Source organism: Hordeum vulgare, chromosome 5H (genome assembly GCF_904849725.1).
Source record: "Hordeum vulgare subsp. vulgare chromosome 5H, MorexV3_pseudomolecules_assembly, whole genome shotgun sequence".
Taxonomy (NCBI): domain Eukaryota; kingdom Viridiplantae; phylum Streptophyta; class Magnoliopsida; order Poales; family Poaceae; genus Hordeum; species Hordeum vulgare.
Window position 1 is genome coordinate 560,733,020 of NC_058522.1, and position 25,707 is coordinate 560,758,726.

Below are 25,707 nucleotides of genomic sequence, written 5' to 3' on the forward strand. Positions count from 1 at the left end.
GCGATCCTACTAGATACCCATGGTCACCACGTAAAACATGCAACAACAAAATTAGAGGACGTCTAACTTGTTTTTGCAGGGTATGCTTGTGATGTGATATGGCCAACGATGTGATGTGATATATTGGATGTATGAGATGATCATGTTGTAATAGAAAATATCGACTTGCACGTCGATGGTACGACAACCGGCAGGAGCCATAGGGTTGTATTTGTTGGAAATATGCCCTAGAGGCAATAATAAATTAGTTATTATTATATTTCTTAGTTCATGATAATCGTTTATTATCCATGCTATAATTGTATTGATTGGAAACACAATACTTGTGTGGATACATAGACAAAACACTGTCCCTAGTAAGCCTCTAGTTGACTAGCTCGTTAATCAAAGATGGTCAAGGTTTCCTGGCCATAGGCAAGTGTTGTCACTTGATAACGGGATCACATCATTAGGAGAATCATGTGATGGACTAGACCCAAACTAATAGACGTAGCATGTTGATCGTGTCATTTTGTTGCTACTGTTTTCTGCGTGTCAAGTATTTATTCCTATGACCATGAGATCGTATAACTCACTGACACCGGAGGAATGCTTTGTGTGTATCAAACGTCGCAACGTAACTGGGTGACTATAAAGATGCTCTACAGGTATCTCCGAAGGTGTTAGTTGAGTTAGTATGGATCAAGACTGGGATTTGTCACTCCGTGTGAACGGAGAGGTATCTCGGGGCCCACTCGGTAATACAACATCACACACAAGCCTTGCAAGCAATGTAACTTAGTGTAAGTTGCGGGATCTTGTATTACGGAACGAGTAAAGAGACTTGCCAGTAAACGAGATTGAAATAGGTATACGGATACTGACGATCGAATCTCGGGCAAGTAACATACCGAAGGACAAAGGGAATGACATACGGGATTATATGAATCCTTGGCACTGAGGTTCAAACGATAAGATCTTCGTAGAATATGTAGGATCCAATATGGGCATCCAGGTCCCGCTATTGGATATTGACCGAGGAGTCTCTCGGGTCATGTCTACATAGTTCTCGAACCCGCAGGGTCTGCACACTTAAGGTTCGACGTTGTTTTATGCGTATTTGAGTTATATGGTTGGTTACCGAATGTTGTTCGGAGTCCCGGATGAGATCACGGACGTCACGAGGGTTTCCGGAATGGTCCGGAAACGAAGATTGATATATAGGATGACCTCATTTGGTTACCGGAAGGTTTTCGTGCATTACCGGAAAAGTTTCGGGCTCATCGGTAGTGTACCGGGAAGTGCCGGGAGGGGTGCCGGGGACCATCGGGAGGGGTGTCACGCCCCAAGGGGTCTCATGGGCTATGGGAAGAGATAAACCAGCCCCTAGTGGGCTGGAATAAGTTCCCACTAAAGCCCATAAGGTTTGAGAAGGAAAAAACACAAGGTGGAAAGAGTTTCCAAGTGGGAAGGTGGAATCCTACTCCAAGTAGGATTGGAGTAGGACTCCTCCACCTCCAATTTCGGCCAAACCTTTAGGTTTTGAGGCTGCCTCCTCCCCTCCCTCCCACCTATATATACGGAGGTTTTAGGGCTGATTTGAGACGACTTTCTCACGGCTGCCCGACCACATACCTCCATAGTTTTTCCTCTAGATCGCGTTTCTGCGGAGCTCGGGCGGAGCCCTGCTGAGACAAGATCATCACCAACCTCCGGAGCGCCGTCACGCTGCCGGAGAACTCTTCTACCTCTCCGTCTCTCTTGCTGGATCAAGAAGGCCGAGATCATCGTCGAGTTGTACGTGTGCTGAACGCGGAGGTGCCGTCCGTTCGGTACTAGATCGTGGGACTGATCGCGGGATTGTTCGCGGGGCGGATCGAGGGACGTGAGGACGTTCCACTACATCAACCGCGTTCTCTAACGCTTCTGCTGTACGATCTACAAGGGTACGTAGATCACTCATCCCCTCTCGTAGATGGACATCACCATGATAGGTCTTCGTGCGCGTAGGAAAATTTTTGTTTCCCATGCGACGTTCCCCAACAGTATTTATAACTAACGTTTGTGCTTGCAGATGCGTTTACTATTTTGCTAGGATGTAGCTTTAGTAGTAATAGCATGAGTAGCACGACAACCCCGATGGCGACACGTTGATGGAGATCATGGTGTGGCGCCGGTGACAAGAAGATCGTGCCGGTGCTTTGGTGATGGAGATCAAGGAGCACGTGATGATGGCCATATCATGTCACTTATGAATTGCATGTGATGTTAATCCTTTTATGCACCTTATTTTGCTTAGAATGACGGTAGCATTATGAGGTGATCTCTCACTAAAATTTCAAGACGAAATTGTGTTCTCCCCGACTGTGCACCGTTGCTACAGTTCGTCGTTTCGAGACACCACGTGATGATCGGGTGTGATAGACTCAACGTTCACATACAACGGGTGCAAAACAGTTGCCCACGCGGAACACTCGGGTTAAGCTTGACGAGCCTAGCATGTGCAGACATGGCCTCGGAACACATGAGACCGAAAGGTCGATCATGAATCATATAGATGATATGATTAGCATAGGGATGCTTACCACTGAAACTATACTCAACGCACGTGATGATCGGACTTGAGCTAGTGTAAGTGGATCATGAACCACTCAAATGACTAGAGAGATGTACTTTTTGAGTGGGAGTTTAGCGAATAATTTGATTAAGTTAAACTCTAATTATCTTGAACATAGTCTAAGTCCACTTTGAATATATTTGTGTTGTAGATCATGGCTCACGCGAGAGTCATCCTTAATTTTAATACGTTCCTAGAGAAAGCTAAGTTGAAAGATGATGGAAGCAACTTTGTAGACTGGGCTCGTCATCTTAAGCTAATCTTACAAGCTGGGAAGAAGGATTATGTCCTTAATGCTGCGCTAGGAGATGAACCACCCGCTACGGCTGATCAGGATGTTAAGAACGATTGGTTAGCACGTAAGGAGGACTACTCAATAGTTCAATGTGCAGTCTTGTATGGCTTAGAACCGGGACTTCAACGTCGCTTTGAGCGTCATGGAGCATTTGAGATGTTCCAGGAGTTGAAGTTTATCTTTCAGAAGAACGCCCAGATCGAGAGGTATGAGACCTCCGATAAATTCTATGCTTGCAAGATGGAGGAGAACTCGTCTGTCAGTGAACATGTGCTCAAAATGTCTGGGTACTCAAACCGTCTAGCTGAGCTGGGGATTGAACTCCCGCAAGAAGCTATCACTGAAAGAATCCTTCAATCACTGCCGCCAAGCTATAAAGGCTTTGTGTTGTACTACAACATGCAAGGGATGAACAAGTCTCCCGGCGAGTTGTTTGCGATGCTAAAAGTCGCAGAGTGTGAACTCCGTAAAGAGCATCAAGTGTTGATGGTGAATAAGACCACTAGTTTCAAGAGAAACGGCAAAGGCAAGAAGGGTAATTCGAAGAAGAGCGGCAAGCCTGTTGCCAATCCGACGAAGAAACCCAAAGCTGGACCTGAGCCTGAAACAGAGTGTTACTATTGCAAGGGTATGGGTCACTGGAAGCGCAATTGCCCCAAGTATCTGGCTGATAAGAAGGCGGCCAAAGAAAAATCAGGTATATTTGATATACATGTTATTGATGTGTACTTAACCGGCTCTTGTAGTAGTGCCTGGGTATTCGATACCGGTTCTGTTGCTCATATTTGCAACTCGAAACAGGAACTGCGGAATAGACGAAGGATGGCGAAAGATGAAGTGACGATGCGCGTAGGAAATGGTTCCAAGGTTGATGCAATCGCCGTCAGCACAGTTTCACTTCAGTTACCATCAGGATTAGTTATGAACTTGAATCATTGTTATTTAGTGCCTGCGTTGAGCATGAACATTATATCTGGATCTTGTTTATTGCGAGACGGTTACTCTTTTAAGTTAGAGAATAATGGTTGTTCTATTTCTACGAGTAACATATTTTATGGTCATGCACCCAATGTGAGAGGATTGTTCATATTGAATCTTGATAGTGATACACACATACATAACATTGAGACCAAAAGAGTTAGAGTTAACAATGATAGCGCCATATTTTTGTGGCACTGCCGCTTAGGTCATATTGGTGTAAACCGCATGAAGAAACTCCATGCCGATGGACTTTTGGAGTCACTTGACTTTGATTCACTTGACACGTGCGAACCATGCCTCATGGGCAAGATGACTAAAACTCCGTTCTCCAGAACAATGGAGCGTGCAAGTGACTTGTTGGAAATCATGCATACCGATGTGTGTGGTCCGATGAGCGTAGAGGCACGCGGCGGATATCGTTATTTTCTCACCTTCACTGACGATTTGAGTAGATATGGTTATGTCTACTTGATGAAGCACAAATCTGAAACATTTGAAAAGTTCAAGCAATTTCAGAGTGAAGTTGAAAATCATCGTAACAAGAAGATCAAGTTCCTACGGTCTGATCGTGGGGGTGAATATCTGAGTTTCGAGTTTGGTGCTCACTTAAGACAATGTGGAATAGTTTCACAATTGACACCGCATGGAACACCACAGCGTAATGTCGTGTCCGAACGTCGTAATCGTACTTTATTAGAGATGGTGCGATCTATGATGTCTCTTACCGATTTGCCATTATCATTTTGGGGTTATGCATTAGAAACAGCTGCATTCACTTTAAATATGGCACCATCAAAATCCGTTGAGACGACACCATACGAACTGTGGTATGGCAAAAGGCCAAAGTTGTCGTTTCTTAAAGTTTGGGGATGTGATGCTTATGTCAAAAAGCTTCAGCCTGAAAAGCTGGAACCCAAAGCGGAAAAGTGCATCTTCATAGGTTACCCAAAAGAGACACTTGGGTACACCTTCTATCTCAAATCCGAAGACAAAGTGTTTGTTGCTAAAAACAGAGCTTTTCTCGAGAAGGAGTTTCTCTCGAGAGAATTGAGTGGGAGGAAGATAGAACTTGACGAGGTTGTCGAACCTCTCATCCCTCTGGATGGTGGCGCGGGGCAAGGGGAAACCTCTGTCATTGCGACGCCGGTTGAGGAGGAAGTTAATGATGATGATCATGAAACTCCGGTTCAAGTTTCTGTCGAACCACGCAGGTCGACGAGACCACGTGCTGCTCCAGAGTGGTACGGTAATCCCGTCTTGTCAATCATGTTGTTAGACAACAATGAACCTGCAAGTTATGAAGAAGCAATGGTGGGCCCAGATTCCAACAAATGGCTAGAAGCCATGAAGTCCGAGATAGGATCCATGTATGAGAACAAAGTGTGGACTTTGGAAGTATTACCTGAGGGCCGCAAGGCTATTCAGAACAAATGGATCTTTAAGAGGAAGACGGATGCTAACGGCAATGTGACCGTTTATAAAGCTCGACTTGTGGCAAAGGGTTTTTCACAAGTTCAAGGAGTTGACTACGATGAGACATTCTCACCCGTAGCGATGCTTAAGTCCGTCAGAATCATGTTAGCAATAGCTGCATTTTTCGATTATGAAATCTGGCAGATGGATGTCAAAACGGCGTTCCTTAACGGTTTCCTTAAGGAAGAGTTGTATATGATGCAACCCGAAGGTTTTGTCGATCCTAAGAATGCTAACAAAGTGTGCAAGCTCCAGCGATCCATTTATGGATTGGTGCAAGCATCTCGGAGTTGGAACAAACGCTTTGATGAGGTGATCAAAGCATTTGGGTTTAAACAAGTGGTTGGAGAATCCTGTATTTACAAGAAAGTGAGTGGGAGCTCTGTGGCGTTTCTAATATTATATGTGGATGACATATTGCTGATTGGAAACCACGTGGAGTTCTTGGAGAGCATAAAGGATTACTTGAATAAAAGTGTCTCTATGAAGGACCTAGGAGAAGCTGCTTACATTCTAGGCATTAAGATCTACAGGGATAGATCAAAACGCCTGATAGGATTTTCACAAAGCACATACCTTGATAAAGTTTTGAAGAGGTTCAAAATGGAACAGTCCAAGAAAGGGTTCTTGCCAGTTTTACAAGGTACGAGATTGAGTAAGACTCAGTGCCCAGCAACTGATGAAGATAGAGAGCATATGCGCTCCGTCCCCTATGCTTCAGCCATAGGTTCTATCATGTATGCAATGTTGTGCACTAGACCGGACGTTAGCCTAGCCATAAGTATGGCAGGTAGGTTCCAGAGTAATCCAGGAGTGGATCACTGGATGGCGGTCAAGAATATCCTGAAGTACCTGAAAAGGACTAAGGAGATGTTTCTCGTGTATGGAGGGGACGAAGAGCTCGCCGTAAAAGGTTACGTCGATGCAAGCTTTGACACAGATCCGGACGACTCTAAGTCGCAAACCAGATACGTATTTATTCTTAATGGGGGTGCGGTAAGCTGTAGCAGTTCCAAGCAGAGCGTCGTAGCAGATTCTACATGTGAAGCAGAGTACATGGCTGCCTCGGAGGCGGCTAAGGAGGGTGTGTGGATGAAGCAATTCATGACGGATCTTGGAGTGGTGCCAAGCGCACTCAATCCAATAACCTTGTTCTGTGATAACACGGGTGCCATTGCCCTAGCAAAGGAACCACGGTTTCACAAGAAGTCCAAACACATCAAACGACGCTTCAACCTCATCCGCGACTACGTCGAAGGGGAGGACGTAAATATATGCAAAGTGCACACGGATCTGAATGTAGCAGACCCGCTGACTAAACCTCTTCCACGGGCAAAGCATGATCAACACCAGAACTGTATGGGTGTTAGATTTATTACAATGTAATTCGCATGATGATGTGAGGGCTAGATTATTGACTCTAGTGCAAGTGGGAGGCTGTTGGAATTATGCCCTAGAGGCAATAATAAACATAGTTATTATTATAATTCCTGTATCAAGATAATCGTTTATTATCCATGATATAATTGTATTGAATGAAGACTTATATACATGTGTGGATACATAGACAAAACATTGTCCCTAACAAGCCTCTAGTTGGCTAGCCAGTTGATCAACGATAGTCAGTGTATTCTGATTATGAACAAAGTGTTGTTGCTTGATAACTGGATCACGTCATTAGGAGAATCACGTGATGGACTAGACCCAAACTAATAGACGTAGCATGTTGATCGTATCATTTTATTGCTACTGTTTTCTGCGTGTCAAGTATTTATTCCTATGACCATGAGATCATATAACTTACTAACACCGGAGGAATACTTTGTGTGTATCAAACGTCGCAACGTAACTGGGTGACTATAAAGATGCTCTACAGGTATCTCCGAAGGTGTTCGTTAAGTTAGTATGGATCGAGACTGGGATTTGTCACTCCGTGTGACGGAGAGGTATCTCGGGGCCCACTCGGTAATACAACATCACACACAAGCCTTGCAAGCAATGTGACTTAGTGGAAGTTGCGGGATCTTGTATTACGGAACGAGTAAAGAGACTTGCCGGTAAACGAGATTGAAATAGGTATGCGGATACTGACGATCGAATCTCGGGCAAGTAACATACCGAAGGACAAAGGGAATGACATACGGGATTATATGAATCCTTGGCACTGAGGTTCAAACGATAAGATCTTCGTAGAATATGTAGGATCCAATATGGGCATCCAGGTCCCGCTATTGGATATTGACCGAGGAGTCTCTCGGGTCATGTCTACATAGTTCTCGAACCCGCAGGGTCTGCACACTTAAGGTTCGACGTTGCTTTATGCGTATTTGAGTTATATGGTTGGTTACTGAATGTTGTTCGGAGTCCCGGATGAGATCACGGACGTCACGAGGGTTTCCGGAATGGTCCGGAAACAAAGATTGATATATAGGATGACCTCATTTGATTACCGGAAGGTTTTCGAAATTACCGAAAATGTACCGGGAATGACGAATGGGTTCCGAGAGTTCACCGGGGGGGGCAACCCACCCCGGGGAAGCCCATAGGCCTTGAGGGTGGCGCACCAGCCCTTAGTGGGCTGGTGGGACAGCCCAAAAGGGGCCTATGCGCATTGGAAATAAAATCAAGGAGAAAGAAAAAAAAAAGGGAGGTGGGAAGGAAAGGAAGGACTCCCACCCACCAAACCAAGTCCAACTCGGTTTGGGGGGGAGACCTTCCCCCCTTGGCTCGGCCGACCCCTTGGGAGTCCTTGGACCCCAAGGCAAGGCTCCCCCCTCCTCCTCCTATATATAGTGGGGTTTTAGGGCTGATTTGAGACAACTTTGCCACGGCAGCCCGACCACATATCTCCACGGTTTTACCTCTAGATCGCGTTTCTGCGGAGCTCGGGCGGAGCCCTGCTGAGACGAGATCATCACCAACCTCCGGAGCGCCGTCACGCTGCCAGAGAACTCTTCTACCTCTCCGTCTCTCTTGCTGGATCAAGAAGGCCGAGATCATCGTTGAGCTGTACGTGTGCTGAACGCGGAGGTGCCGTCCGTTCGGCACTAGATCGTGGGACTGATTGCGGGATAGTTCGCGAGGCGTATCGAGGGACGTGAGGACGTTCCACTACATCAACCGCGTTCACTAACGCTTCTGTTGTACGGTCTACAAGGGTACGTAGATCACACATCCCCTCTTGTAGGTGGACATCACCATGATAGGTCTTCGTGCGCGTAGGAAAATTTTTGTTTCCCATGCGACGTTCGCCAATAGGCTTGGGCTTGGCATATTGAGATTTTAAGGAAGAGGCCCGGCCCGTGGCCAGACGGGCTTTTTAATAGATGGGTCGGGCTTGGGCTTGGAAAGTAGAGCCGATGATAGGGCCAGGGCCGGGCTCGGACCTCGTTTTTTGCTATGGGTTCTTTAGGCTCAGCCGAGGCTCGGTCCGGCCCGGCTCATGCCCAGATATATGTATGAGGAACAGTAAAACTGCCCATACATGTGAGCGCAACTACTTTGTATCATATTTCCAACAAATACTACTCATCCCTACTCACGCATGTGGCATGAAGCAAATCTGTCCACGGGTCCTGGACAACTACATTAGTTATCCGCGGGATGACACTTTAGCTACCCCTGGGGATGGCAACTCTACTTACCCGGGATGGCAAATGTAGTTGTAAAAGTATGACATCTTTCTCTGTTTTGGTTGACAATAGTTACCCACGGAATTACATTTTATTATCCGAGGATAGTTGCCATGTGTGGTCCAACCATACTTGCCATGTATGGTTAATCGTAATTGTCATTTGTGTTGAACTGATTGCCATGTACGCCCAACTGCAATTGTCATTTAGCAACGAAACGTTGTTGCCATGTGTGTTTACATAGTTGCCATGTGCACAGAACTGCAATTGCCATCTAGCAACGTACGAGCATTCTGTGGGCGACGACCAGTTCACCCACACGTGCGTGGACTAGGAGATGAATGTGTGAGCACAAACTGGTTCGTTCATACGACGCAACTGACAATTGTGCGTTGTGGGTCGTGTGGGTAAACTCTCCAACGCCCACACACACGATGATGCCTACGTGGCAGTGAAATTCCAACAAATTCCTTTAGGATTCGTGCAGAACATAATCAACATGGATAGATCCGTGTGGGTGAAGTGCAAACCTGTCACACGTGTGGGCGTTATCATTTTCCTTAAAAAGTGGCTGACCGGCCTTTTGCAAAATAGATGTTGCAGAACTTTTTTTGCAACAGAGAGCATGTTGCGAAAATGTTTATAGATTCTTTTGCAACAAAATTGTTATAGAATATTTTTGCAACAAGCATTGTGTTGTAGAAACACCTGTATATTTTTTATTTTATTTTGGCAACAAAGTTTGTTATAGTATATTTTCTGTAACAAAGTTCGTGTTGCGAAAAAAAATTAGAATTGTTTGGAACAAAATTGTGCCCGTAGACATGACAAACCTGAACACCCTGTGTGCCCCGATATACAAGTATTAGGTTCGGTTGATCAGACGTGGAACTCTCAGCCGATCGGACGGCATAGTGTGCGGCGAACGTGAGAGCTATAATCAGTCGGTTGAATGCAAGTCTTTTCCTATTAACATTGCATTTTTTACCCAAATGATAAATGCCACGTGTCAGGTGTGTGGCACTCTATCCATGCCGTTTCTTATGTCTATTTCAATGACACATGACAAGTTTTTGTTAAAATAAACTAAAACAGAAAGTTGTCATGTTTGTCAACAAAAATTGTCATCCTCGCGTAACAAAACTTGCCATCGAAAACAATCAAACTTGCACAAATAATATAAGATATATTCATAAGTTGCATTATTATATTATTATTCTTGGCATATTATGAAAAGAGAGTAAAGTTGCGTTGAAGTTTTTAGGGTTGTCGGTTAGTAGAATCATTGCCGAAATGCTTTGGGAACAAGCGCACATGATCCGATATGGGAACATGAGAGGACTCAATATGGGAACCGCATATCCCTCCTTGTATCTCCGCCAACAACTTTTGTTCGTCTTCCTGGCAAATGCACTTCAGTTTCACGCCATTTGGCCTTTCCTTGTACATGACGTTATCCACAAACTGGTAGATGCTTGACAGTCAGGCTACTCTTTTAGCTTTTTCTTGCTCTACCGGAAGTTCTCCTGTCTAAAGGAAATGGACTATCTGTTGCACCCATGCCGGAGCCTGCGGCTTGACGACAAGGACTAAAGGCATCTCGTATGTCGTGGAACGCTTGGCTCAGCAGCGAGAACTTGTGGTTCCATCGAAACTTGCTGCTTATCGACAAGCGTTGTGCTGTCTCCGGCAACTTTCTTGCCGGCTGCTGGTAGCTCTGCCGAAAAGTATTCATGAGAGTTGATCTTTATTTTCTCGGACTGCCGCATTGATGGTGTAAAATATGACTGAATCATATGGAGCACAAAGTCCCATGTTCCAGGCAATTTTTGAGCATCACGTTTTGACAAGCCATCGGCAATGTTGTTTTCTGCATGGGGAACGTTCTTTGTTTGCAGATCGTCAAAGTGCTCTTCCAACTTCCTCACTTCATCCACGTAAGCTTCCATCAAAGGGCTATGATAGTCTTTGTTTACTTTTCGTACAACAAGCTACGAGTCGCCTAAGATTATTAGCTTTCTGATGCCAAGGTCCATTGCAATCTGTAGGCCAACAAGCAATCCTTCGAATTCAACAATGTTGTTAGTCGATACCTCCAGAGGAAAGTGCATCTAACCTACGTATTTGAGATGCTCTCTGGTGGGTGCAATAAGCAGCACGCCAGTATCGACGGCTTGTAGCGAAAAGGCCCCGTCCAAGTACATAATCCATTCCTACGTTGCTTCTTTGTTGCGAAGGGTTGATTCTGGTATTTCTCCGTCTTGCGTTGGTGTCTATTATGCAATGAGTTCTGCCAACTCCCTGCTATAAATTGTAGTTATGCTCTCAAATTTGAAGTCAAAGCTTGATAGTTCCAATGCCAGCTCCACTATCCTGCCGGTGGCCTCTTGATTTATCAGGATGCTTGCATAGGGAAGTGAGTAACGACGATGATCTGATGTGCTTGGAAGTAATGCACAACTTCCCCAAGGCCTTTTCTCTCTAGCATGGTAGCACTGCATGCTACAACTAACGAGCGTGCTAGTGCCCCACCCCTCCCCCCGCACGTGCATGCTAACACTGGGCTGTTAACTAGCGCCACTTCTAGGCTTATCCTTAGTAGTGGGAAGGCACCATGGAATTAGTTTGTAGATGATGGGTTGAGGGAGTGACAGAAACCTAAATCCATTTTATGAATTGTTTCGTGAGGGGCTTCTTTAGATCCACATGTTTAATGGTATGATTAGGTTTATCTTTATTACTTCTCATGTATTTGTGGATGGTTGCATGGAGGTTACAATCATAAGTAGGTATTTGTTCAAGTAAGAATAGTACCGTAGATTTGGTCCACCCATGCCACACTTATCAAGGAAATGAACATGAAATCAATGAATCGTGATAAAAGTAACTTGGTGATATTCATGTGTGTCTTCAAGACCATTTTAATCACTATAAGAAGTATTGCCGGCTTGTCCTTGGCAAAATTAAGGATTGGGCCACTTGTTACACCTCTCTACTTTTGTTACTTGTTACTTGCTACTAATTATCTTATTATCATGTTCTTGTGTAGGCCTTGCACGGTCTCAACCCTCTCAATAAACACTCTTTTACAATCAACACTAATATCATTGACACCCCTAATTCAATCTAGGCCACCATTGATCTCGTCGCTCAGGTGGATCTCCGGTGAAATTGAGGTAGGGAAGAGAAGTGTGGAGGTTGAGTGAGGAGGTGTGTGGAGTTGTGAGGATGGGGTGACCTTTTATAGCCGGACGACCGATGGATGGGATCAGCCATGGCAGCTTGGTGGCCAAGGCTCGGTGATGCCTAGGTGGCTTTGGTTGCGTGGTTGATGTCTTTTTTCATGGGACGGTAGGAAGGCGAGATGTATTGTAAGGATGGATCGGGGGCCTAGACCGAGGGGGTATTGAGCATATTAGGGTGGATGAGAACGACGTTGGTGGCCTTGGACGCGGAGCAAGTGCCGGCGAGGGGTTCTGGTGGAGGGATCAGAGCTGCTAGGAGCCGCGTGAAATTAACATACAAGGTGGGATTGCTCGGGACGACTAGGAAGGCTCTGTCCATGCCCAAAATAACGGATTTGGTATGACATGGTGGTGGTCACCACTAGTATTGTGTAGCCTGACTATCTTCTTGCATGAACCCTTGGCTAGTGTGTCGTGTAGGGTTTCTAGGGCCATTGTGGTGCAATAGGATGGCATCAGATGCATGGGATAAAAGGTGATTATCCAAAATCACTTCACACAACAAGGTGTTTGCACTCTGTCGTGGGTTTCAGGCTTGGGGAATGAAGGATTTTTTTTGTTTGGCGGGGTTTGATTATATGGTGAAATTTTAGGCCATTTGGATAGGTCTAGGTGGTACTTCATGTACAAACTTGGTTTCTGGTCCAAATCTTTGGGAATTTCTTGTGTTAAAATGGAGTAGTGGAATTGGATGAATATCTTGTGTTATATTTACTTTTTCATGGTTGATAACCTTGAAAACATTCAGACTAAATGGATGGGTGGAAAATATACTTCGTTCACAAATTGGTTTGGTGGACCAAAAGTTTAGGATTTTTTGGAGGGAGTTGTAAGATTTGGGTGAGGCTCAATTTTTTTGTATATTCTTTATGTGGGTAGTTTAATGTCTATGCAAGAAATTCTGCTTCATAGGAAAAAGATACAATGTACTTGCTCGACATGTCACAAGATCAGTCAGAAATTCTGAATGCATGCTCTCGTCAAAATTTGGTCTATAGGTCTTGGCTTGAGGGTGGAAATGGTGAAGATATTTGTAGGATAATCTCTACAAATAATTTGGGTATTTGTCGTGGAAAGGAAAAGGCAGCTCCTTCACAACGCTTCAACTAGAAAAGGAATTGGGAATATTTGTGGGTGGAAAATATTGCACAAGACATGGCAATATTTTTATGTATGTCTAGCTGGTATGTATTGGTCAGTCTCCAGAAAAATTGGTGAGGCCAAAGTATCAAAGGGAAAAGGGTCCCGAGTGCAAAAATGGTCTCTAGGGTTTAATTCAAAGTGTCAAAGGAAAAAGGGTCCCGAGTGCAAAAATGGTCTCTAGGGTTTAACTCAACAGAAATAGATATTAGGGTTTTAGAGGTAAAACCCTGAGACAAAGGAACAAGGCAAGTTCACCAACAATATATACACACCAAGTTCAAAGAAAATCCAAGAACACCAGAAGAGAAAGGTAGAATCCAAAACTCAAAACTTGCAAAAGGAATTTTCAAGGTGTGAAAATCTTGGGTTTTACACATATGATGAAGTTGAAAGACGTTGATGTTGGCGTAGTTAAGTTAAAACTATTTCGTCTTTCCTCGGAAGGAATGACAAAAATGGCTCTTATCTCATGAGAGAGGAAATTTCACAATTTGGGAAACATTTTCTACTTTTTTATGATTAAAATTCTCCCCCGTGTGAAAATGATGCAACTTCATTCAGTTGGTACATGTTACCTTGAGGTAGAATGTGAACTCCTTGTGATAGCATGGGATATGAGGACAGAAGTCGTTGAAACTGTCCCAATCATGGAATGGAGGACTGGTTAACATCCCATACCTTCTATGTTGATTTAAATTACATATCCAAGAATATGCTTGATATGCATGCAATCGGTTCATAATGGCACCACAATTTTCAGATGTTAAGAAACTTGCACACTATTTGACATAAAACCATGTCTAGTGCATGTGGAGAGATCATCTTCGACAATGAAAGGTAAATAATTATCAAAAGACCTACACTAATCAAGTAGGTAATTCCCATTTGGTAGAACATTGAAAATGGAAATAACAATCACCATAGCCTAGATGAGACGTTGAATCAAATTTGGAACTGCCCAAACTACGCAAAATAATTCCTTTTTTTTAATAATTAGAACTCACAACTCATGGTTTAGTCAAATGGCTGGGTAAGTTGGTTCCACCTCAGAGTTGAAGAACTTATAAGAAATGGGTCGTAATATCAAAGTCCAAATCATTGAGATTTAGACCCTATATATTTTAGCTTCAACTTCTACCAATCGGTTGTAGATGTGTGTCATTGGTAATCAACTTTGCCACTAAAGTACACCGGGACATGGTTGAGGAAAATACACTAAAAATGGCCTGAAATGGATTCAAGCTTCACTATGAAAGCACGTTCAAAATAGTTGTTTGTTTCAGATTTGAAAGTTGAATCTGATCCTTGAAGCTAAAACAAATAGGTCCTCACACTCTTGATCTCGCCAAGTTTGCAGGGAAGCCTCGGCTTGAACCAATGGAGACACTCAAGAACTAAATGCAAACAAAGATCTCTCTCGGAAGGAACTGGAGTTCAAACAGTCGCCAACCTTCGCTTACTCTGTTAAAGGTTTTGTTAGCAATATGAGTATGCGGCAGCCAAGAAGAAATGAGATACTAAGATTTTATAAAAGAGAGATAATATGGAAGTGAGATATGAGTGCTGCCCCATCGCCAAACTAACTCAAGAGTTTCTATTTTCTCAACAAGCATATTAACTTAATATTCATTTGATACAACACAAGAGTCAAAGGTATTAAAATGCATCTAAAAGGGAGAGTACAAGCCAGAATTGCTAGAGAATTAAGCGCAATGTAAATACGCAAAGCACTATCACAAACATATTGGTCCATGTTGAATAAGGTATACCGATTGCAAAGATCACAGTATATTCAGATCACACTGAATAATATGTCGTCTCATCTTTAGAATCAAGAGCATGGTCATTGTTGGAGCTCTCATATCATTAATAGTCGCAACACTCGTCATCCCACTTGACCGTCATGGTCTTGATCCTTGTGAATTTTTGCTGCAAGGTATGCTCGTCATTGGAGTTGATCAAGAAACAATAGCACAACCCAAGAACCTTCAGTTTAGGGCAGCTCTCAAGGATAGCAGTCAGTTCCTTCATGCGGAGGTCAATGTTTTCAACTTCAAGGGAACGCAGCTCCAGTAGAGGTGAATCTTTTATAACACGGGTGAGTTGTTTGCTGAAGACCCCGAAGCATGATACAAGTCGCAAGCTAGTCAACAAGGGTGACCTGCAAACAATACAACAATACTTTCATATGATTGAATGCGGGAGTGGTGGTGTGAAGTGGAATTTATGATCCTGGTATGTTAGCAATATTTAGACCCCCCTCTTTTTATTCACTTTATTACTTCTATCCTAAACCCTATCCCTATGGTTCATTCTTATGAAATACCATACAAAATAGAAAGTATAATAACTGGATATAAGGAAATTCCTCACTCGGTCTTAGGACATAATTATTTGATTGATGGATCAATAAACAAACCACCCATTTTACGAAAAAAGGAGTGTGATCTTATTCAAATTCAAGGTCCTTCATAATCTTCAACCACTTATATCTTTCAATATAGTTTTCTAGAGTAAGCATTGCATTGTTTTCACTACTCGGTGGCTTATCAAATTTAGCTTCCGCAATTTCTAAATCAACTTCTAGAATGGTATATTCTCCTCGTTCGAAATAGGCGGTTACTTGCATTAGAAACATACTTAGTGTTTCCTACCTCATACAATTCAAAATTGCTATTTTATTTCCCCATGCCTTAACTGAATTTGATTAATGAACTTCTACACATCCTGGTGAATGAATCATGGCATAATTGATATCTGAATTTGCCTATTGAAAATCAACATACTATGAGATATTCTATTATCCAATATGCAGTTGATACACTTACTATCATCCATGCAGAACTAGAACAACTATCACATATGATGAATTTTGTGTAGATCTTCTAAAATTTAATAGTTTGAAAGTTAACTACAACAGGTCCTCTTTGGTCCCAATTAATAATCTGGTGAAAGTGTTGTTTTCTGGTTATGATTCCTGGTTGTTAAAAAGAATATATGCCTTTCACCCATCCTGGGCTCCCTATGGGTTCTACTAGACGAGAAGTGGATGATTTGTTGCCTATTGTGTCTAGACTTGACAAAAGACTTTGTGGGATTGCTTCAATGGTGTAATACTTTGGTAGGTTGTTATATCGAAAAGCAGTGATTTCTTCCCTCCACATCTTTGCCATGTGTTGCATTAGAGTACCTTTTACAATGTTATACCACTTTAAAAAATCTGGCACAAGTCTTCTTTGGTATGGAAGAGGAATTAATAAGCATGGACATTTTATGGTAAAATGGGGACATGTATGCCTTCCCAAAAAGGTAGGTGTTGTATGTGTTCTTGATTTCCAAACAAAAACAGAGGTCCTCTCACTAAATTCTTATACAAGTTATTCAACTAGCATGATATACCTTTGGTTGAATTGATTCAGAATACATATTATAGTGATGGTGAGGAGCCTAGCTATCCGAGTAGATTTGGATCTTTTTATGGAGTGATTATTGTTCTGTATTAGAGGATTTCAAGAACACGGGCATATGTAAGCTTGCTTCTGGAAACATAGTCAAACTCTGGTTGATAAGTGTAGTGATGAGAATGTTCAGGCAAGATTCCCACTTTTATTCTCATATGTGAAAGAGACAAACATCAATGTTGCCATTGCATACAACTATGTTGATGATGACTTTTATGATATGTTTCACCTACCAATGTCATCCATTTTTGTCCAACAGAGAAAAATAATGATAAATATTTTAAATGGCATGATGAGTAACAACAACAAAGACAGTCGACAGTTCAACTAGCATCGCAATAACTATTCCAACAGAAGAATATATCTGAAACTTATTAGAAATCTACCTGCTCCACAACCTTTCCAACGGGTATGGAAATCATGCAGTCTTCATAAACGAATTTTTGTTTTGGCTAATATTACAATGCATACCAGCTATCCTGATAAGAAGGCACTTCTACACCGAAACCGGTATTTTTTTTGTGATGATGAGCCTAATGAGCAACTTATGCGACTCTTCTTCAATTGTAATTTCAACAAAAGTTTTTGGCTTGCTCTATGTTTGAATGGAACATTGACTATGAAAATGTAGAGATGCTCATGGAAGGGAAGGGGGATACTCAATTTAATGCTTCAAAGAATGCCTAATTGTTGGTTGTTTGAGTATTTGGAAGCATGGGAATAGTATTGTTTTTGACAACAAGGTCCAAAACTTGGAATATTGCCTATCACGCTTCAAATCTCTGTTTGATACAATCATCAAAAAGGCAAGTCAAACTTAAAGGAAGGGATAGATATTGGTTAGACTATTTGTGAACCATTTGTAACATTATATACCTAATGTATAACCATTTGTACATGTCCCACCAATATTAAGGAAATTTTTTGTTAAAGTAGGGATTCCCAACTGTTGTTGCTAAAAAACTGAATCTGATTTACCATAATCGATCCAATTAGTTGTCTGAGTTAAGCAAAAGAAATTAATTACCTAAATGGATTTTTGTACAAACACTGCTTTAATTAGTGAACAAAATTTTGAGCATAATAAATCAAGTAACAATGGAAGAAAATCACCTTTCCATGATATACTTGACGAGCTCATCAGTGACAAACAACCTCCCAGCGAACGCCCTGAGTTGTCCATCGGAACGGTCGACGGCTACCTTCGCCATCTCGCGCAGGACAGCATCGCCCTTTTGGAACACGACCTCGTGTTTGTCCATGTCGATGAATCGCCACACATCTCGCAAATTCGCCGCCTCAAGCCACGGGCGGCACACAAGGCCGGCGCCCATAAGGACATCGACGGCGCCGACCCTAACGAAGATCAGGGACAACACATCGAGGGGCAGCGACGACCAATCTCTGGCCGGCGGTGCCGCATCGTCCATCGATGGTAGATCTAGGAGTGGGGTGTTGGAAACTGAAAATGGTAAGAGTGCGGTGAATTGAGAGATCAATTATCTAGGAGGGGGTGCGAGCCATCAGCCTTTTTGGCTATTGATTTTATTTTATTTTTGAGAAATACGTGGCTATTGATTGATGAGGAAGACTATCAGGGGGCTGCTTTTTCATTCTGTTGAGAAAACCAAGGGCGGACTCTCGCGTTCTGGGCCTAACCACATGCCAACCTCAGGATGGAATAAGGTACGCACCTTCCTATTTGGCGCTTAAGGTAAAAGGCCGGCTCATATAGCATTCTTTTTTTTCCATCGGTTTTAGAACCATTTAGAAGAGTCCTGTGGTTTTTCTGGGGCCTTTTTTATCTGCGGTTTTTTCAGGACGGGTTTTGTTCTGTTGTTTTATTTATTTTATTTTCATTTTTTTCTTTTTTATAATTTCTTTTTTCTCTTACCTTTTTGTTTTGTTTTTCCTCCATTTTTTACTTTGTGTAATTTTATAAAAACAATACATGAACATTTTCAAATTTAGAATCATTTTCAAATGTATGAGCTTTTTCAAATATTGGGAAAAAAAATTCAAACCCACAAACAGGTTTCAAATCCGTGAATCGTGAACTTTTTAAACTTTGGGAACCGCTTTTCAATCTTGTGAATGTTTTTCAAATCTATGAATTTTGTTAAAATCCGTGAACCTTTTCGAATCTCTGATTTTTTTCAAATCCATGGATTTTTTCACAACTGCAAACATTTTTTCAAATTCATGAACTTTTCAAATATATGGACATTTACCATGTTCATGAGTTTTTGTCTAGATTAAAAAATGGCATTTTCTTTATAAAATATGTGAAGTCTAAACCAGAAGGTGCAGGAAAAACTAGAATAAGATGGTGGAGTGACCGACCTATCCACGGGCTAAATAACTGCACGAGAAAACTTCACAAGGTTGACCTTCCAATGCCCTCTAAGAGACATCATCACTACGAGAATTTGCAAGGCTAGTTGGATTACACATTCGAAAGAAAAACTATTTGGTATTCATATTGCTCATTGTTTACATGCTATATTTCTTCAACTACTATTTTTGCATTTTAGATAAAATGTTAGTTGTTTGTTTTTTGCAAGGTAAATGTTTGGGTTTTTTAAGTAACATGTAATTATTCCCTGTTTGATAATTAATGTTGGGACCTAACTACTTTCTATTTGTTCTAGAAAGGTGTCGTACTGATTTCTGGCTAATGTTGCAACTCTTGGTAGTTTCATGTTTGATCTTCTCAAACCCAGTTTCATGTTTGATCTTGAAATAGCGTAGAGGTTCCCATCAGAGTAATATGTTATGAATACATATAACTCAATGTGTAGTTACATTTATTTAGGATGGGATAAGAGTAACTAATTTACATATGAGTCCCGCGTCGGTACACCCCTCTCATAAATAGTATAAAGGGCAATATAGACCTTTCGCTAGCTGTATTCAGTTTAATATATATATGGTGGGTCACGCATACGCTGTCGCTGAACAGCCGGCCCATTCAACCAAAATGTCATGAAAAACTTAAGGGGAGTCGAACTCCAGACCTCCCAATAGTTTGCACACTTTATCAGCAGCTGAGCTAACAACAGTTGGTGGACAAGTCAAATCTATATAATCAAGATACTAAGTACGGAGTACATCGGAAGATATGTTTTTTTCAAATGCTTTGACATTTGCTGAAAAAACTATGAACACATTTCAAGAAAGAATACGAATAATCTTTGAAATCGTGAACAAAGTATGAAATTAAAAAAATCTTTTAAACATGAACATTTTTTGTAAAGTGAAAAAAATTGAAAAAAGTGTACACAGTTTTGAAAATCTTAAAAATTCTTATTTTTTTACATACAATGAATATTTCTTAATATACAATAAAATTCTAGTAATATACATTAAACAGTATTTAAATACACATTGAACATTTCTGTAATACATGCGGAGCAATATTTAAATACACATTGAAGATTCTATTTCCATATACGCTGAACAATATTTAAATACACATTGAACACTTCTGTGACAAACGCCGTGCTGAATATTTTTAACTATGCATGAAGACTTAAAAAATACATTGTACATTTTCTTAATATGCGGTGTTTTTTTAGAATGTATGATAAACATTTTATTAATACACACGTGAACTCTTTGTATAAATAAACAATGAGATTAGAAAAAACAAAAAAAATAAAGAAAAACGGAATAAGAAGCCATAGGAAGAATCTTCTTAAAGGAGTTATACCAGCGAGCCGAGCTAGCAGGTAAGATTGACTTATACGCAACTCTAAATTTTAAGTACTGTCTAAACAAAGTAACGTACATCCATTCTTTTACTTGTTCAATATTTTTTGAAATAAATGTGAATTTTTTCTAAATGTGAACAAATTTTAAAATCTAAACAATTTTATCAAAAAGCGAATTAAAATACACACTGAACATTTCCATAGTATACAGTGACCTGAATTTAAATACACACTAAATGTTTTTTTGAAAATATATGGTGAACTTTTTTCAAATACATGCTAAACAAAATTTCTATACACGATGAACATTTTCCACAAACAGTAATTTGTTTCAGTGTACGTGAAACAAAACGTTAAATAAATGTACACCGAACAAATTTCTTCAACACGATGATTTTTCAACACATGAATAACTTTTTGAAAATAAAAAAACTGGAATTTATAACATTTATTGGAATATGGAATTCTGAACTTTCTTGAAACGTGAATAAATTTGGATTTTTTTTTAAAAATTCTACACATTTTTTAGAATTGAAGTTTACGGAAACAAAAAGGAAATAGAAAAAGGTAGAAAAGAAAAGAAAACTGAGATATAAGCAAAAAATGAAAACGACGGGCCCACTAACCCCGTTGTCAAGGGTTTATCTTCTTCAATATCTTTGTTCACTTATAGGATGATGCAATGATGTTACTACGACTCATGAAACCGATCCAATTTGTTTTTTTGACACGCCCTAGTGATCATCACAAGGCGGCACGCCAATTTTTTGAATTTATGGAATTCCGTGCATTTTATGTAATTTCCATGCGAAAATACAAAAAAAACAGTTTTCGAATGTGATGCAACATGCGATTGGTGTTCGATTTTGTTCAAATTTCTGCGTAAGCCATTTGTATGTTTATTTTCACTTGCTGGCAAAAGTTGGGTCGATTTGATGAACGTATGCATGTGCATCATTTGAAACCCACGGGTGTCGGTAAGGGTGGAAGAAGTGTTATAATGCGATGATGTTTCTTCGACTCATGAAACATACCCAATTTGTTTCCACACGCCCTAATGATCATCAGAAGGAGACACGTCAAATCGATTTAATTTCTGACATTTCGTATATTTTTTATGATTTTCCATGCGAAAACATGACAAAAAAAGTTGCGAGACCTAACGCAACGTGCGCTCGGAGTCCGATTTTGTTCAAATTTTGTGTGGGTCATTTTTATGTTCATTCTCACTTGCTGGCAAATGTTCGGTTGATTTGATGAAGTATGCATGTACATCATGTGAACACACGGGTGTAGGTATGGACGAAAGGGGTGTTATGATGCGATGATATTTCTTTGACTCATAAAATGAACTCAATTTTTCTTCACACGTCCTAATGATCATCACAAGGAGGCGCGTCAAATATTTTTAATCTCTGATATTCCATGCATTTTCTATGATTTTCCATGCGAAAATATGGAAAAACAGTTGCGTGACGTGACGCAATGTTCGTTTGCTGTTCGCTTACATTTAAATTTTGCGTGGGTCATTTGTATATTCATTCTCACTTGCTGGCAAAAGTTGAGTAAATTTAATGAATGTATACATGTACATCATGTGAACACACGGGTGTCGGTAAGCGCGGAAAAGATGTTATAATACGATGATGTTTCTTCGACTCATGAAATAAATTCATTTTTTACACACACCCTAATGATCATCACAAGGAGGCACGTCAAATTGTTTTAATTTCTGACATTCCATGCACTTTCTATAATTATTCATGCGAAAACACGAAAAAATAGTTGCCGGACGTGACGCAACGAGTGTTTGGTGTTTGATTTTGTTTAAATTTTGCATGGATCATTTTTATGTTCATTCTCACTTGCGGGCAAAAGTTAGATATATTTAACAAACATATGCATCTACATCATGTGGAACACACGGGTGTAGGTGAGGACGACATGGGTGTTATAGTGCGATGATGTTACTCTCACTCACGAAACGAATCTATTTTTTTTTCACACGCCCTAGTGATCATCACAAGGTGGCACACCAATTTTTTAAATCCTGACATTCCGTGCATTTTTTACGATTTTCTATGCAAAAATACGGAAAAATAGTTACCAGACGTTACACAACGTGTGTTCGGTGTTCGATTTCGTTCAAATTTTGCATGGATCAATTGTATGTTCATTCTCAATTACTGGCAAAAGTTGGATAGATTTGATAAACGTATGCATGTACATCATGTGAAACACACGGGCGTCGATAATGACGAAAGGGGTGTTATAACGCGATGATGTTACTCCGACTCATGAAACGTACCCAATTTTAATTTATGCATAAATTTTTATTTTTCAAATTATGTATGAAATTTTAAAACCTTCAACACATTTTTCAAAGTTGTTAACAACTTCCCAACAATTTATGTTGAAGACAAATTTCAAACCGCGTACATTTGTAGAAAGATATCAATGTATTTTGAAGTTCAAACATTTCTTAAATTCAAAAACAGAAACATTTTAAAATTTTAAACATTATTTAATGAAAAGAATATTTTATGGTATTAAAAAGAATATTTCAGAAAATTTAACATGTGCCTATTAGGCCGACCCAAGCGTTCGCGGATTTTGAATAAGTTCATGTTTTTTTTTGTAAAATTTCGTACATACTAATCTACCTAGTAGTCAACCTTTTCTTAAATTTGTGAATCATTTTGAAACAATATTTCTACCAGTTTACAAAAATCACAAATGTCGTAAACAAAATGGAAAACAATTGCGGACTTAGAAAAGTTCAAAAAATTGCAAAAAAAGTTCGACTAACTGAAAAGGATTCAAAAAAATTAGAGAAGGACTACAACACAAAATACGATGAGAATCCAATTTTATTACACTTTGTCACAAAGTGTGGCTCATTAGTACAGAGACAAATGACCTAACAAACAAGATGGGCCAGCCCAATTATGAGATAAACGCACATGCTGCAGTATCCGATTTGTCATGAATACGTTTTCACTGGTTTTTGTTTCTTATTGGAAAAATGTTCATGTTTTAAAAATTGTCCGAGAATTATAAATTATTTATATTTTCCAAAACTGATAAAGAAAAAAAAAGTTCGTTTAAAAAAAAGTCAGATACAGTATCCACTAGTTTTAAAATTTTATTCATCTTTTTAAAAAATGTAAATGTTCAAAAAATATTTGATGTTTTATATAAATGTTTGCTACATTACCTCCTATTCTTGAAAAAATGTTTGTTTTTCAAAGAATGTTCACATTGAAAAAATCTTCAAAATTCGAAAAGAAGTTTGAATTTTCTAAAATTCACAACCTTTGCAAAATATTTGCATTTTAAAAATATCCAATTTTTCAGAAATAATGATTCACTTTTGTTTTTAGGATCTGACGCCGCTAAGAGCGCCTCTAATATGTTATGCTGCGGAATTATTAATTAATCACAAGTGCATGTTAGTCCTAGTGGTTATCAAGTCTCTCGTGTAGTAAAAGATGTTGTGTTTGAATTCTTTCCTAGCAATATCCTTTTTAGCTTTGTCTTTTAATACTAGACAAACATGTCATGCATGCATCCATCAATGGGTCGGCCCATCGTGGCGTATGTGAACGGTATGTGCGGCATATTTTTTTTAAATGACAATCCTACCCTTTATTATGAAGGGGTATGGATAGATCTCTTCCGTTGACGTGTTTAGGGGGGGTGTACCGAAGCTGAAGTGTTTACATATACTCATTGTTCTCCGTGTTCATCGCTTAATCAGTTTTCATATAAGGAGAATAACCGAATTTCTTTTTCTACAAAGTGATATAGAATTAGATGAACCCAAGTGATATGTGTGCTACTTTATCATGATGCAACTCACACCTCACAGTGGGTACATGCCCCTCCCGGTAAAAGGGCTCTATTAGCAAGTGTCATCATTCTGTATGAACTAGAACCAAAATAAGGTTTTCTTTTCGCCGGACAATTTTCTCCTCCCACATGCTCCCGAGGAGGCGATGGTCGTCCGCCTTGTGCTCGCCTCTCTCGGGAGGAGTCTAAGTGACAGCAGTACCCGGACTCCATCTAGTGTACGTGAATCCATTGCATCCTCCCAAATGATGCATGGATCCAACCCCATGGTAGGTTAGCTGCCTCGTCGGAGATGGTGCGATCCGTATAGCATCCAAACGCCGTGGCAGATGCGCAACCCTCCATTGGTGCGCGGAATCCGGCCACCACACGTTGGATGCAAACATTAAGCGGTGTATCTGCCATGTAAGGCAGCGTTCGTGGGAGGCCACAATAGAGTGGGCGGGGTAGAGTCACTCCGTTGTCGCATATGGTGCTTGGCAACCCCTGTCGCCGCAAACCGTGTCGTAGTGCACGCGGGCAGCTCTGATCACGACAGATCCATCATCAATCTCAAATCCACCAGCGCCGTCTAGTGCACGGGCTCCAACAAGGAAGAGTAGGACAATGGAGACACTGGCGGAGCCAGGGGTCTTCCTTGGACTTCCATGGAATATCAAAGAATTTCTAATCCATATGTATATTATTGCTAGCTTGTTGTATTGCTATTGCGTTGCACAAATGAATACCGATGAATACCAAGAGGAAAATTCCCGGCTCCGCCACTGATGGGAGACGGTTACGTCTTGAGTCCCGTGAACCAGTGTGTCCCATGTGCTACTCTACCTCGCGAGTGATCGGACCAACTTTTGGACAGGACGTAGCCAACCGCGGACATAGGCACCGCGAAGCCGGACGGGCTCTTCTATAGATTAGGTTTCACGTGCATGCAATAATATGGATTTGAAGATTTGCATCTGATGTATACGGTCGAGAAAACGATTTTTGGGCAAATTTTCGGGGTTGTTTGGTTCCCAGCCTAAGTTTGCCACACCTAACCTTAGTCATGCCATAATACTTTAGGCATGTGTTTGGTTCATGACCACACTTGTGGCTTGCCACATTTTTATAGGTATATGGTCCACATGTCATAGACTCAGTTTTTTGCCAAATCTTGCCACACTTGTGGTGTCCATTTTGTTAGCCACACTTTTTGTGGCAGCCACACTTTGCCTAAAGTTAGTTGTGGCAAAGTTAGGGCTTGTTTGGTTGGAGACTAATTTTGCCAAGCCAAAGTGTGGCTGAAAAAACAAACGCCAAACTTTGGCAAAAGTTGG

The 25,707-nt window shown here is 40.8% G+C and overlaps 1 protein-coding gene across 1 annotated transcript; it reads right to left on the bottom strand.

Moving 5' to 3' along the window:
* Positions 1-14,938: 14,938 nt before the first annotated feature.
* LOC123399183 (putative F-box/LRR-repeat protein 23) lies at positions 14,939-18,369 on the bottom strand. The gene is made up of 2 exons (XM_045093615.1): positions 17,940-18,369; positions 14,939-15,526 (listed from the first exon to the last, which is right to left on the bottom strand). The coding sequence occupies exons 1-2, from the start codon at positions 18,254-18,256 to the stop codon at positions 15,232-15,234; spliced, it is 612 nt and encodes a 203-aa protein (XP_044949550.1). The 5' UTR covers positions 18,257-18,369; the 3' UTR covers positions 14,939-15,231.
* Positions 18,370-25,707: the final 7,338 nt, after the last annotated feature.

Bases quoted from the DNA above. Each gene is read 5' to 3' on its own strand.
- LOC123399183 (XM_045093615.1), bottom strand. From the start codon at position 18,256: ATGGACGATGCGGCACCGCCGGCCAGAGATTGGTCGTCGCTGCCCCTC. The intron at 15,527-17,939 runs GTGATTTTCTTC...TATTGTTTGCAG, and splicing joins GTCAAGTATATCATGGAAAG to GTCACCCTTGTTGACTAGCT.